At 38.4% G+C, this 13,079-nt stretch overlaps 1 protein-coding gene and 1 pseudogene across 1 annotated transcript; both read left to right on the plus strand.

Annotated features, from left to right (window-relative positions):
* Positions 1-362: 362 nt before the first annotated feature.
* Positions 363-2,094, plus strand: LOC131793352 (craniofacial development protein 2-like). The gene is made up of 2 exons (XM_059110765.2): positions 363-1,103; positions 1,219-2,094. The coding sequence occupies exons 1-2, from the start codon at positions 363-365 to the stop codon at positions 2,092-2,094; spliced, it is 1,617 nt and encodes a 538-aa protein (XP_058966748.2).
* Positions 2,095-3,413: 1,319 nt separating this feature from the next.
* LOC131793324 (uncharacterized) lies at positions 3,414-4,112 on the plus strand (annotated as a pseudogene).
* Positions 4,113-13,079: the final 8,967 nt, after the last annotated feature.

Genomic DNA, 13,079 nt, shown 5'->3' on the forward strand with positions numbered 1-13,079 from the left:
CTTCAAGAGTGTGCTGATCTGGTCTTTTTCCTACTGAGTGAGTAAATGATCTACCAAAATCTCTTGTTAACACACATCCCAGAATATATGCGGATGATACTCATTTGACCTTTGCCAGTAACAATGTTCCGCTCACTGGGACTGTTGCCTTGTCATGGCTGAGTGACTTGTGCGTTCCAGCGACTCCAAGAGCTATGCCGGCGGGGATGTTTACACCCCTGGTAGGGCCTCCCAGGCAGGAAAGGTCAAGGAGTAGGGTCTAGACTAAAGACAACGTTATCCTGTAAAAAGAATTTGTTACGGAGACAGCAACAAAGACAACCAATATCCTGCACGCAGACCTTCCAAGGTCTTCGAACCTTATGACTACCAGTGGTGAAAGCCAGAAGGAAACTACTGGCATGAAGTTGGAAGTGATGAGTGCAAAAAAAAAGACCAGGATTGGTTTTTGGAATGTACGTACCATGTACGAAACTGGAAAGCTTGAACAGGTTACAACAGAAAGGAGACAGTATAACTTGCATGTATTGGGCATAAGCGAAAGCAGATGGATAGGGACAGGGAGATTAAAGAAGGCGTCAGGCGAGAGGGTATTGTATTCTGGATGGGATGATGAGCTACATCGTGTAGGCTTGGCAACTATTCTGAAGAAAGGAGCAGATAGATCGCTGTTGGAATGGAAACCTATCAATAGTCTCCTCATAAAGGCCAGGCTGAAAGGAAAGCAAAATAACTTGACCCTGATTCAATGTTTCGCTCCAACCAATGATAGTGAAGATGATGTGAAATACAATTTCTATCTCAGGCTCCAGGCAGAGATCGAGCAGGTCCCAATGCAAGATCTTATCATCATCATGGGGGATCTAGATGCCAAAGTTGGTGCCTATAACTCAGGCAGTGACAGAGTGATGGGAGGACACGGGAGTGGCAACATCGATGAAAATGGAGAAAGGCTTGTTGAGTTTTGCACAACTGATAATCTGGTGATAGGGGGCAGGGATAGAAATCAAATTGACCATCTGTTGATCAATGAAAAATGGCGGAGATCCCTTCGGGATGTCAAAGTGAGGAGAGGAGCTGACATTGGAAGTGGCCATCATCTTGTAACAGCCTGTTAAACTGAAATTAAAGAGTGCAGGGCGTCTAACTAAGAGGCGCAGCCGTTTCGACGTGAGCCAACTGAAACACCCAAGTGTGAGAAACCCTTTTATCCTGTAGGTGTGCAACAGATTTGAGGCTCTTGTGGAACTAGACGGAAGGGAGGATATTAACGATGAAAGCATGAACAAGAACTGGGAGAGAATTACTACTGCTAACAATGATAGCAGCAAAACATGTCTAGGCTGCAGGCAGCGGAGGCCAAAGGAATGGATGTTATCTGATACCTGGAAAGCAATTGAAAGTAGACGAAGATTAAAGAAGAAAGTGATGGACTCAAAATCCCAACAGCTTAAAGAAAGACATCAAGATATGTATCGGGCAGCGAACAAAGAGGTGAAACGCCGAACAAGAGCAGATAAACGGAAGTATATAGAGAACCTTGCATCCCAGGCGGAGGAGGCAGCTGCATGCAATGAGCAAGGAACAGTGTATAAGGTCACCAAGATCACAACAGGTAAATGCCATACAACCAAGGTGCTTGTAAAGGACAAGAACGGTATCTTATTAACATCAGAGAGAGAGCAGCAATGGCACTGGACGGAGCACTTTAGAGAGCTTTTAAACAGACCACAACCAATAGTTGTGTTTAACATCCAGGAAGCCGCAACCGACCTTGACATCAGCACAGACGTTGCAACTAGGAGGGAAATCATCCAAGCCATTAATTTCCTGAAGAACGGAAAAGCTCCTGGCCATGATAATCTAAATGCCGAGCTGTTTAAAGCAGACCCTGAGCTTGCTGCACCCATTATGACCTCCTTGTTTACAAAGATCTGGGAGCAGGAAGAAATTCCGATAGATTGGAGCAGAGGATTGATAGTTAAGATATCAAAGAAATGGTCTCTAAGTGATTGTAACAACTGGCAAGGAATTACCCTTTTGTCTGTGCCGAGTAAAATCTTTTGCAAGATCATTATACAGTGCATCACCTAAGCTGTTGATGACCTCCTGCAGAACGAGTATCTGGATTTCCCAAGCGACGTGGATGAACGGATAATATTTTCACACTGTGGAACATACTTGAGCAATGTACTGACTGGAACAGGGAGTTGTATATAAATTTCATCGACTATGAGAAAGCGTTTGACAGCATTCACAGGGACAGTCTTTGGCAGATTCTGAGAGCGTATGGCATTCCACAACGCATTATTAATATCATCAAATGCCTCTACTCAAATTTCACATGTTGCATCAGTCAGGGAGATCTAAGTTTTGAAGTTAAAACCGGTGTACGGCAGGGAAGTGTCATGTCGTCCATGCTATTCAATATTGCTATCGAGTGGGTCCTTTGTTGAACAATGGAAGATCAGCAAAGAAGCATAAGATGGACCCCTTTTACTATACTCGAAGATCTTGACTTCACAGATGATTTAGCCCTATTTTTCCACACACAACAGCACATTCAGGAAAAGACAGACCGGCTCAGTATCTTCAGCAACCAGGTCGGCTTGAGAATTAGCTTTAGGAAGACGGAGGCCATGTGTGGTAATGTATCTTCACCAACAAAGATCAGGGTAAGAGGACAGGACATTCCATACACCAACAAGTTCACATACCTCGGAGGTGTGCTCTGCCGAGATGGGGGTACTAGTGTAGATATACAAAGCAGATTGGACAAAGCAAGAAATGCCTTTATGAGCTTAAGATCAGTGTGGAGGTCAGCAAGCTACAGCACAAAGACGAACCTTAGAATCTATCAGAGCTGCGTATTGTCAACTATCCTTTACAGCTCGGAATGCTGGCGAATGACAAAACAAGACCTCTCAAAACTAGCACCCTTCCACACAGCAAACCTAAGGAAGATTCTGAGAATCTTCTGGCCTCAGAAAATATAAAACGACCAGCTACTGAGGCAAACCAAGCAGGAGGATATTCGTACACTTGTCAACAGGAGAAGATGGAGGTGGATCGGTCATGTGATGCAGATGGCTAGTAACAACGTAGCCAGAATTGCAATGCACTGGAAACCTGAAGGAAAACGAAGCAGAGGGCGCCCGAAAACAACCTGGCGCAGGACAGTAGAGAAGAGACTAAGGGGGCTCAATTACAGCTGGAGCACCATTGAAAAACTGGCTAAAGATAGGAGGGTTGGAAGGATTTCGTTGCTGCCCTATGTGCCACACAGGCATGATGGGTGGTAAGATAAGAGAAACAATGTTGCGTATCTAGAAGAAAATATGAACGATTATCTAAGTAAAATTACTGAATGGTTATCGGCAAATAAACTCACTTTAATAAGTCAGACTGAGTTTATGTTGATTGGTTCAAGGCAAAGGTTAAGTACTTCTAATAGAATCCCGTCTTTTACCATTGACGGTAATTCTATAAAACAAGTAGAATTGACGAAATCTCTTGGAGTATATATAGATGAAAACCCAACTTGGAACGTACGTATGAAACATGTTCCCAAAAAATTTGCCTCCAGCATTGGCATCTTGAAGAGAAGCAGATCTTTTGTTCCTTTTGAAACGCTCCTATGCATCTCTAATGCCCTAGTTCAACCTCATTTTGATTACTGTAGTGTCGTATGGGGGAATTGCAATAAATCTCTTTCCATTAGACTACAAAAACTACAGAATCACGCTGAGCGTATTTTGACCTCTTCTTCATATGATGCCAATCCGGATGATCTCTTTGTTAGACTAGGCTGGCGAAAACCTAATCTTCAACAAGAATTAAAAACAGCCACTATGGTATAAAAATCTCTTAATGGTCTCGCCCCTGATTATCTGAAATCAATGTTTACTGACCAGAGTGCAATACCTACCTATTCTCTTAGGAATTGTGCGGGCAAACTACCTGTTCCACTCCCCCGCACCAATTTTGTAAAAAACAGTTCCAGCTACAATGGTGCGGTTATGTGGAACAGCTTACCTACCAATCTGTGGTAATCACAAACTATTGCTACTTTTAAATCCAGCTGCAGGGATTTCCTTTTTGATAATAGATAAGTTAGCTAACCACACGGCATTCATGAAAAGGAGGCACTTCGTTATTGTTTTTATTTTATTGTTATTAGATTTAATTAGTAGTAGAACAGTATCTTAACAATGTAATTAATGCGATTTTAGTAATTACTTTAAGTCCTGATGTTTTATCGATGTTAAATAAATAATAATAAATAGAATAAGGACGAAATTCATTAAAAATTTTGCCATACATATTGTGCGGCTTTTCTTTTTACCACAGGAATCAGATGGACCAAATATAAGTAGGGCAGGGAAGAAGCTTACCCTAGATCCAGTTAAACGGAAAAGATCAAACCGATTACATTAAAATTCTTCCATTAAAGTTGACACAACAGGAACTGCTGTGGATTGTTGTAAAGCCATTGACATTTATCTCTGTAACGGAAGGATGGCTGAACAGGAACGCACTAATTAGTATATAATGAAACTGCTGTTTATTTTGTTTCAAAACTTTTATAGGTAACGTTTTATTGACTTCAATTTTCTACAGTCAAATAAGCAAGGTTATAATGTGAACAAAATAGTTGCCAGACTTGAAATTTGCGAGTGTGTTTTGAAAAATCTTCACATTATTAACAGATACTTGCATAATATGATAATGAACCACTCTGTTGGAGCATTTTTGGTTTTCAGATGGATTTTCATCTTTGTCATGGCTAATTCTTATAACTTGACATGCTCTGCATACAATCAAATCATCATGAGTGATGTGAAATGAAACTGTTTACGTTCCAATACATACACACTGATCAGAGCGCTAAATCACAGGTTAAGTTAAGTGTTTCCTATTTGAAAAAGCTCAAACCATTTGAAATTGGTAACCTTAAATCCCAAGCCACTTTTTTTATTTTTTAATACCTATGCTTGTAATGTAGTAGTTACTAATTACTTTTCTTAAATTCTTATTACTTCATTATATCTTTTGAATAACTTTTTCTTTAACTGATTTATTTTTAAACTTCATCTAAAATGATTTGATGATCAATAAAGAATATCCTTCTGATCAAACGCGACCTCATTTCACTTTTATAATTAACCTTTGTTTTGTCAGTGTTATACAACAAGTATAGAGTCAATAGATTTTCATCAACTTAGTTATACCCTGAAGCAAATGTAAGAAACTTTTGTGATCTCAGGTGAAAGACTTGTGCAAAGTGAATAATCAAAAGCAAAGGTAAAAATTTTGAATTTCTCGCTATGTTAATAAACTTTGGGAAGAGCAGAAAATGTTTTTGCACTCACAGACACTTAAAAAAATGGTTGTTGGTTATTGCGCAAATATTATTGTATCCTAATAACCGTCTGATCACACAAGCATTGTGATGCCCCATATATTTTATTACTTTAATAACGATTCTCCTGTTAATTACAAAGCCAAGAACAAACAAGAGTAAAGTCTGATTTTGGAAACTAGTTAGAACAAACTGTCCACAGTCCAAAAAAAACTGGACAGCAGCATAGAACAAAAATACATTATTCTATGATAATGTACTACTGCACATTTCAAATAGCCCCTTGCAGTTGAAAATAACTCGCTTGATTGGCAAGCATTGTTATCATCTATGGATAGTGGTGAGGATCTTCACAACTTCATAAGATTAATTCTATTAATATACTAATACAATCATGCATAGTCATACATCAAGTAATAGGCAGGGAAAAGATATCTTCAAAGTCACAATGTATGGGAAATTTTGCAAAAGAATTGCCATCAGGTGTTATGATCCAGACTTATAGAGAAGATTACTGAAAGAACAAAGGCATTTTTCTCATTGTCTTTACAATTTTAACTGTTTACAAAACAGTGGATTCCAACTTGAAAGAATTTGTGCAAACAATGTGTACTTCTTTGATAGCTCCTATCAGAAAAACTTCAAATTTCAATTATGGTTTTTAGTCCAAAATTCAATAAATTTGCATATGCCAAAGGATGCTTCTTAGGCACTGAATATACCCCTCATGGGAGGTGCAATTTTTCCAGGAGTCAGGCAGTCATGATGCATAGAAACATAGCTTAAATGACCTCAAATTATCTGAAGTCCAATTTTCCAAGCTTCTTTTAGGGGAGATTTTATTGAAGGTTGATAAGAACGCTACTAATGTAAACCAATGTGGTAAATTCGCTCCACCCAACCAAAAGACCACACCCATCAGAATATTTTATTTCAATCACTATTTACTTGTAAAAAGACCTTCATATGGAGTTCTGATAGTTTTTGAAGGAAACCTTTCAGGATTTCCAAAATTGTCATTTTTCCTTTCAATACTGTATTCCCACTTACCATAATCCTTTGTCAACTCAGTTACTCCCCGGGTATTTCGAGGTTCGTATTACAAAAAAAGAAAGATGTTATTTTATATGACTTATTCAGATACTGGAAATGCAAGAGTTGTGCCAGCTCACTTACCATTTCCCTCAAGAGAATAGTAGTGATTAACCTTGGAATAAAAATCATTTTCAATATGCAAGCAGTATTCATGTCATATCAAAAAGCACACGAAATGCAGATGCCTGTCCACTCTACATTACGGAGCACCCACAGCTAACAAATGAAAAGACAGACAACAGAACAACATACTCTGGTACAACCCCCCATTCAGAAAAAATTTCAGCACCAAAATTGGACACAGATTCCTCACCCTAATAGACAAGCACTTCCCGAAAGACCGCAAACTTCGAAAAATCTTTAACTGTAGCACAATCAAAATCTGCCACAGCTGCAAGAATAACACTAAACAGACCATCGCCAGCCACAACAAACGCAATTTAAATTCATCCAAACACATCGATGACACTGCAGATAACACCAACACAAAAGACACCAAAACTTGCAGCTGCCAGCAGAAGAACACATGCCCACTTAATGGAACCTGCGTCCAATCATCACTTATCTACCAAGCTACCATCACACGTAAGGACAACAGCACTACTGAAACGTACATCGGACTTACATAAAATGGCTTCAAGACTAGATACAGAAACCACACCACATCATTCCGACACAAAACACAGAAATTTTATTGAACTCAGCAAACTTATCTGGACCCTTAAACAAAATAACATTGACCACTTTATTTTATGGCATATCCTTTCATCAAGATAACTTTACAACAGCGCAAGCAAAAGATGTAACCTCTGCCTCAAAGAAAAAAATTACTTATCATCCGCCAACTTGAATTATCATCACTAAATAAACATAATGAACTTATGTCCTCATACCACCACAGGAAAAAAGCATTACTGAGTATTAACTGAAAAAAGCATTGAAATTTACCACCACGCAAGTTTGTAAATTATCTAAATGTGGTTATGAATATTCTGAACAATAAAATCCCCTGATGAGTGAGTAATCATGATACAGGCTTGTAGGGATGAAAGTGTAGTCTCTGTTTTTTTACTTATCTCTATACATGTCACGCTCTACTTCTACGTATCGAGCACTGTACAACAGAAATATCAAAACACAGACTTCCTATATGTATATCTATATGTATAATTTTACGTGAGGCACATGTCTTGATAGGAAGCTCATGAGATAGATATCTAGCAGGTTACAATCAACCTGACAACTAACTTGCCAAGACTTTTCTCTTGTGGTAGCGATTGTCCTCTGAGATGACCAGTAAAGGGTCGTAAACCATTACAGAAAGAAAAGAAAGGCAAACTAGAGAAACATTCCCTGTGAGAAAAGTTGTTCATACAGACTCCTTAATTGATAGTACACCTTGGACACTCCACTCCACCAACAAGGAATTGTTAACGGTCTCTGAGGATAATATTGACTCCTATGGAAATTGCACCTTTTCAGTCATTGCTCCCTCACTCTGGAACAATTTACCAGACCAAATAAAAAGTGCAGCATGCCTAAGTTGCCTTAAGAGTAAAGTTAAGACCTTTTCATTTGGTCACTCCTTTTAGCTTTTGAACACCGTTGAATCATTTAAGCTACTTATACACTTTGTCCAGTTGAAGAGTTCAAGGTGGTCTCACCATTTTTACTTGTTCAACTAGTTTAGATAGATTTTGCAATTGGTGCAGTTTTACTGTCTTTGCTAGTTTGATTATTGAATCACCTCAACCAGTGCAGCCATCTTGACAATTTGAAGTACCTCAACCACTTTTGGATACGAAAGCGATCTTCGCAGTTATGAACACTGCTTAAGTAGTGGTGAAAAGAAGGCCTGAAAAAAATTCGGGCTTGTACGGGATTTGAGCCCATCATATCATCAAAAGTCATATACTTAAAAGTTCAGGCCTTCTTTTCACTATTGCTTAAGTAGTGTTCATAACTGCTAAGATCGCTTTCATATGCACGTCTTTATCTGCATTTCAAATATATGACTTTCATATATTCAAAGCCGTTCAACCACTTTTCTTAGGCTGTAAATTTTTTTTTAAATTTTAACTTTGTTTAAATTAGTTCTACTTTTAAGCAGTCAGAGTAACAGAAACAGTTAAGCTGCACAAATTGCTGTCTTTCTCAACTTGTTCAGATACTCCAAATGCTCAATGACTTGCGAAAACTGCAGAATCAAGCTGAATTGCTTTAATTAATCAAAAAAGTCAAACTAGTTTCACCGGTTCAGCTGGTTAAATAGTCAAACTAGGGAAAACAGCTTAACTACACAAATTGCAGAATCTATCTTAACTGGTTGAAGTAAGTCACGAATTGTTCAAACTAGCTTAAAAGGTTTAACTGGACAAAATGCACATCTACTTTAAGAGGTCAACTTCAGAAACTGCACAATCTAGCTTAATTGCCTCAAACTAGCTAAAACAGCAAAATTGCAGAAATTAGACAGTCTATCTTAATTTCTTAAGTTAGTTCAAATAGTCGAACTAGCTAAACTGGTTCAATATTTTTCAACTACTCCAAAAGGTTTAATTGCTCAGACTGTCAAATTCCAGGTTAATTGGTTTAAATAGTCATAGTAACGAAAAGACTGAATTTCACAAAACTGCAAAATCAATCTCAACTGGTTGAAATGTTTGAAATGGTCCTACTAGCTTTCATGAGAAGCTTTGGCCCCCTAAAAAATTCGCACTATGCATTCTACAGAGGTGCTACCATTTCTCTCATCAGTGTAGATAGTTACATAAAAAAAAGTTAATGCAGAATTAGGCCGAATGCTTTTGCAAAGAACGAAATGTTTCGTCAATTCCCTTATCACTGCAATACGTTCTGTCCCGCCAGAAGGGCTGAAGTGCGCCAACGAAGACTGTTAGTTCAACACCAAGAAACCAAACAACATGTACGTTGTATGTTCATTTGGTCTCTATGCAGGACTAAATAGACAATGAAAATTTCCAGCAGATAGATTGGTGAGGTCTCAAAATATAATTCTGCTGTTGATGCGGTATCAAATTGCTCTCGATTCTACACTTTAGGAAATGCCTCTAGTCGAAAAACTATATGGAACTACAAAGATGTCCATCAAGAATAGGAGAGCTTGATCTAATGTTTGGACCGAGGTGCATATAATAGAAGACGACGCAAAATCAGCACACTGGTCATGTTGGAATCACATGTAAAATTACTTTATTTCCAGCATGCTTGATTAGATGGCAGGGTAAATGTAACACTAGGAACTACACTTCTCTTTTCCTATATTTGAGAAGAATCGCACAATCAAAGGGTTGAATATCATGAAATAAATAAGTAACAATAACAAATACTATGCGACAGAACTAGACTAGGCAAAATAAACCTAACCATGGGGAAACATAGTCTTGTGCAAAGTCCTTTATCACTAAATGCTCAACTACTAAATGTTCTTACAAACTAAAAGTCGATAATTCTCAAAGATGTCCATAAATCAATTCTTGAGTCACTTTGAAATCACTCAAAAGAATATTTATCAAATAAATGTTCAAAATAAGTTTAAATTAGTGAATCATCGTTAATAATATCTCTTGGATAGTCTCTGTGGGGGCACAGAGACATGTGCAGACTTTCGAGGCCCAGGTTCAGTCAGGATCTCAGCACTTCCACCGGGGTCCACTAGTGAGCCTGTGGACTCCTAAACTGAGACTGGAATGCAGGAAGAGGAGCTGCTCTTGGTGTCCAGGTCAATTGCCTCTCCCTTAAGTGATTGACTGGTTCTGAGTGTGATGGAGTCGTCAGCCAGAAGCTTCCTGAAATGAGATAAATTATGTGTCACTCGTGGGTCAGCGCTCTCTGCTTTTACCATGCTGTGATGCTTCCTAGTGATAGTCAATGGGGCCAGGTGATATGGCGTCGACAGCTTTGCCTTGCCTTGTTTGTCTACATAGTACTGTAGGAGGAAAGGCTGCTCTTGGTGTGCACGTCAATTGCCTTTCCCTCACGTGCTTGACTGGTTCTGAGTGTGATCGAGTAATTAGTCAGAAGCATCTTAAAGTGGGGTGTTGGTCGGCGCTTTCTGCTGTTAGCATGCTGTAATGCTACCTAGTGATGGTCAATGGGGTCAGATGATATGACCTCTACAGCTTTTCTCGCTTTAGTTGTCTAAATAGTACTGTGTATCCAGCCTGAATGTCGCGTAATTTTGCACAAGGTGGTAAGCAGCCAGGTTATATGAATTTTCCAGACAACTTGCGCACTATCTGTGGTACACGCCTGCCAATTCCCTAATAGACTTTTGGAATCGACTTTACCCTACCTTTACCATGGCCGTACACTTCTTTAATCACTCTACATCTACTAATGGAACCACAAATCCACCCAACACCGGTACCGAGATTTGATCTATGAGTGGGGCAAATTGTAAAATCATCGATATCTTTTGGCGTCTCGAAGATGCCGGCCCACGACAAAATAAGATCAACTTCAGTTTCTGGATCTGCGCAAGTAACTTGAAATGTCTTTTTTACAACTATGCAAGGGAACAATAAAAAATATGCAACATCGGTCTTTTCGATAATTATACCAAAAGTCCTACCAGCGAACGATTTAAATAAACAGGAAATCTCTTTGTTAGCATGTAAGATGAGACACTTATACAACAGATCAGTTAGCTAAATCAGTATGCAGCTTTTCAATCGAATTGACTCTTGTAAACATTCTTTGACTTCCGCCGCTAAAGGAATCATTGATGGATCTGGACATAGTTTTCTGAATACAGTAATTCTTGGAAGGTTTTTATAGATATGCAAGGTGGGAAAAAAACCCACCTCTTGGTAATTCGGAGGTTGATTCATCTTTGAATTTATAAGTGTCACGCTTGTCATGCAACTAATATAATAACGTGGAGAAGATTTATAAAATTAAATCTGGCTTAAATGTGGCAGAGCATAACTTGATCATCGAAACAGCTAGTAAAATCATAAATAAACAAGGTAAGAGTGTCATGTTAGATTTCTTTTCAAACTGTAGTGATTTATGCCAGTAAACGGTGGCGACAAGTAAGCACACCATGTAAATTTCATAGTCGCTATGAAGTAAATTTTGCCGAACTTTGAGTTCATCTCACGATAGAACAACACAATTACACGAGGAAATTTTTACACTAACTTTATAACCATCCTTTTGTCTTTTAAAAGCTAGAAGTCCGACAAAAATATTCACCAAAAAAAATATTTCTTTGCCAGCTTCAATAATGACAGGCGATTAAGTTTAGATGTTAAAACAAAGGATTATGCCGACAGAAATATCGGAGGTCAAGTAAATTCGTTACATGAGGTCACACAACTCGGGTAATATTCAGAGTGAAAATTTGCATATTTGAGCAGTCGAACCAAAACTATAATTTCTCGAAAACTAAAATACATTTTCACAAAAAAACTACACCACAATTATAAGGACATATTGGGCGACCTGCCACATTATTTCAAATTTGTTCGATGGATGCTGACATCCTCTCTTAAAGTGGATACTAAAATAAATAACATGTAAAACCGCATTTTTTCACTTATACATCATCAAAAGGATAAGAAAATTTCTTAACTTGAATTTACAAAGATTCTAGTAAATGCTTTTGTAACTAGTCGTTTGGACTCCTGTAACAGCCTGCTATATGTGTTGCCTAACAACCAACTACATAAACTACAGAGAATCCAAAATGCGGCCGCTCGCCTAATCTGCAATGTAGGTCGTTTCGTACACATCACCCCATCGCTGTACAGGCTCCATTGGCTACCCATTAACTGTAGAATCCAGTTTAAAATCCTTCTTTCTGTATATAAAGCCCTCAACGGTATCGCTCCCCCTTATATATCTGAACTTGCAGAACTGAAATCAGCCTCAAGATACAATCTCAGAAACTCTGATGATACGCTTTTACTGAGTAATCCTTCTTTGAAGAGTCGCATCACATTATGTGACAACTCATTTAAATGTGGAGGGTCTATACTGTGGGACGAGCTACCGAGAGACATACGATATGCCAATACTGTACATATTTTTAAGCGCCTTCTCAAAACTCACCTGTTTAGGAAAGCCTATGTGCTTTAAATACCATCGGTCTAATAATATTATGAGAGTTCAAATCTTAATGATTTCAAAGATTGTGATGATTATGAATACCACAGTTTTAATAACACATTTGTAGAGACTTTAATGATTATAAAAATTGTTAAGATTGTAAATACTATACTTTCAATAATCAGGATTGTGAAGATTTTAATGATTGTGAAGACTGCTGTAAGACTATTACAATGTAATGCACGTGTGAGCATCTGCGAAATATAAGTAAGTAAGTTATTAATTATTACCTTTGGGCAATGGAGTCATTGCAGAGGCTCGAAGAAAGACTTAGGCATTGCAACTTGACAGGGAACACAACGTTTCACAATAGAATCAACTAGGCTGTCCATTCTTGAAAACCAGACCTTTGAGTGCAACAGGCTCTTAACCTTTACCAGCTTCTGATAGCCTTTATGGGCCAATTCTGTCACTCATTTCTTAAATGCATAGGGTACTACTATGCAGCTTCCACGAAGCACAAGGTTACCATCGACAGAAGTCAGCT

This window comes from Pocillopora verrucosa, chromosome 14, assembly GCF_036669915.1.
Source record: "Pocillopora verrucosa isolate sample1 chromosome 14, ASM3666991v2, whole genome shotgun sequence".
NCBI classification, from domain to species: Eukaryota; Metazoa; Cnidaria; class Anthozoa; order Scleractinia; family Pocilloporidae; genus Pocillopora; species Pocillopora verrucosa.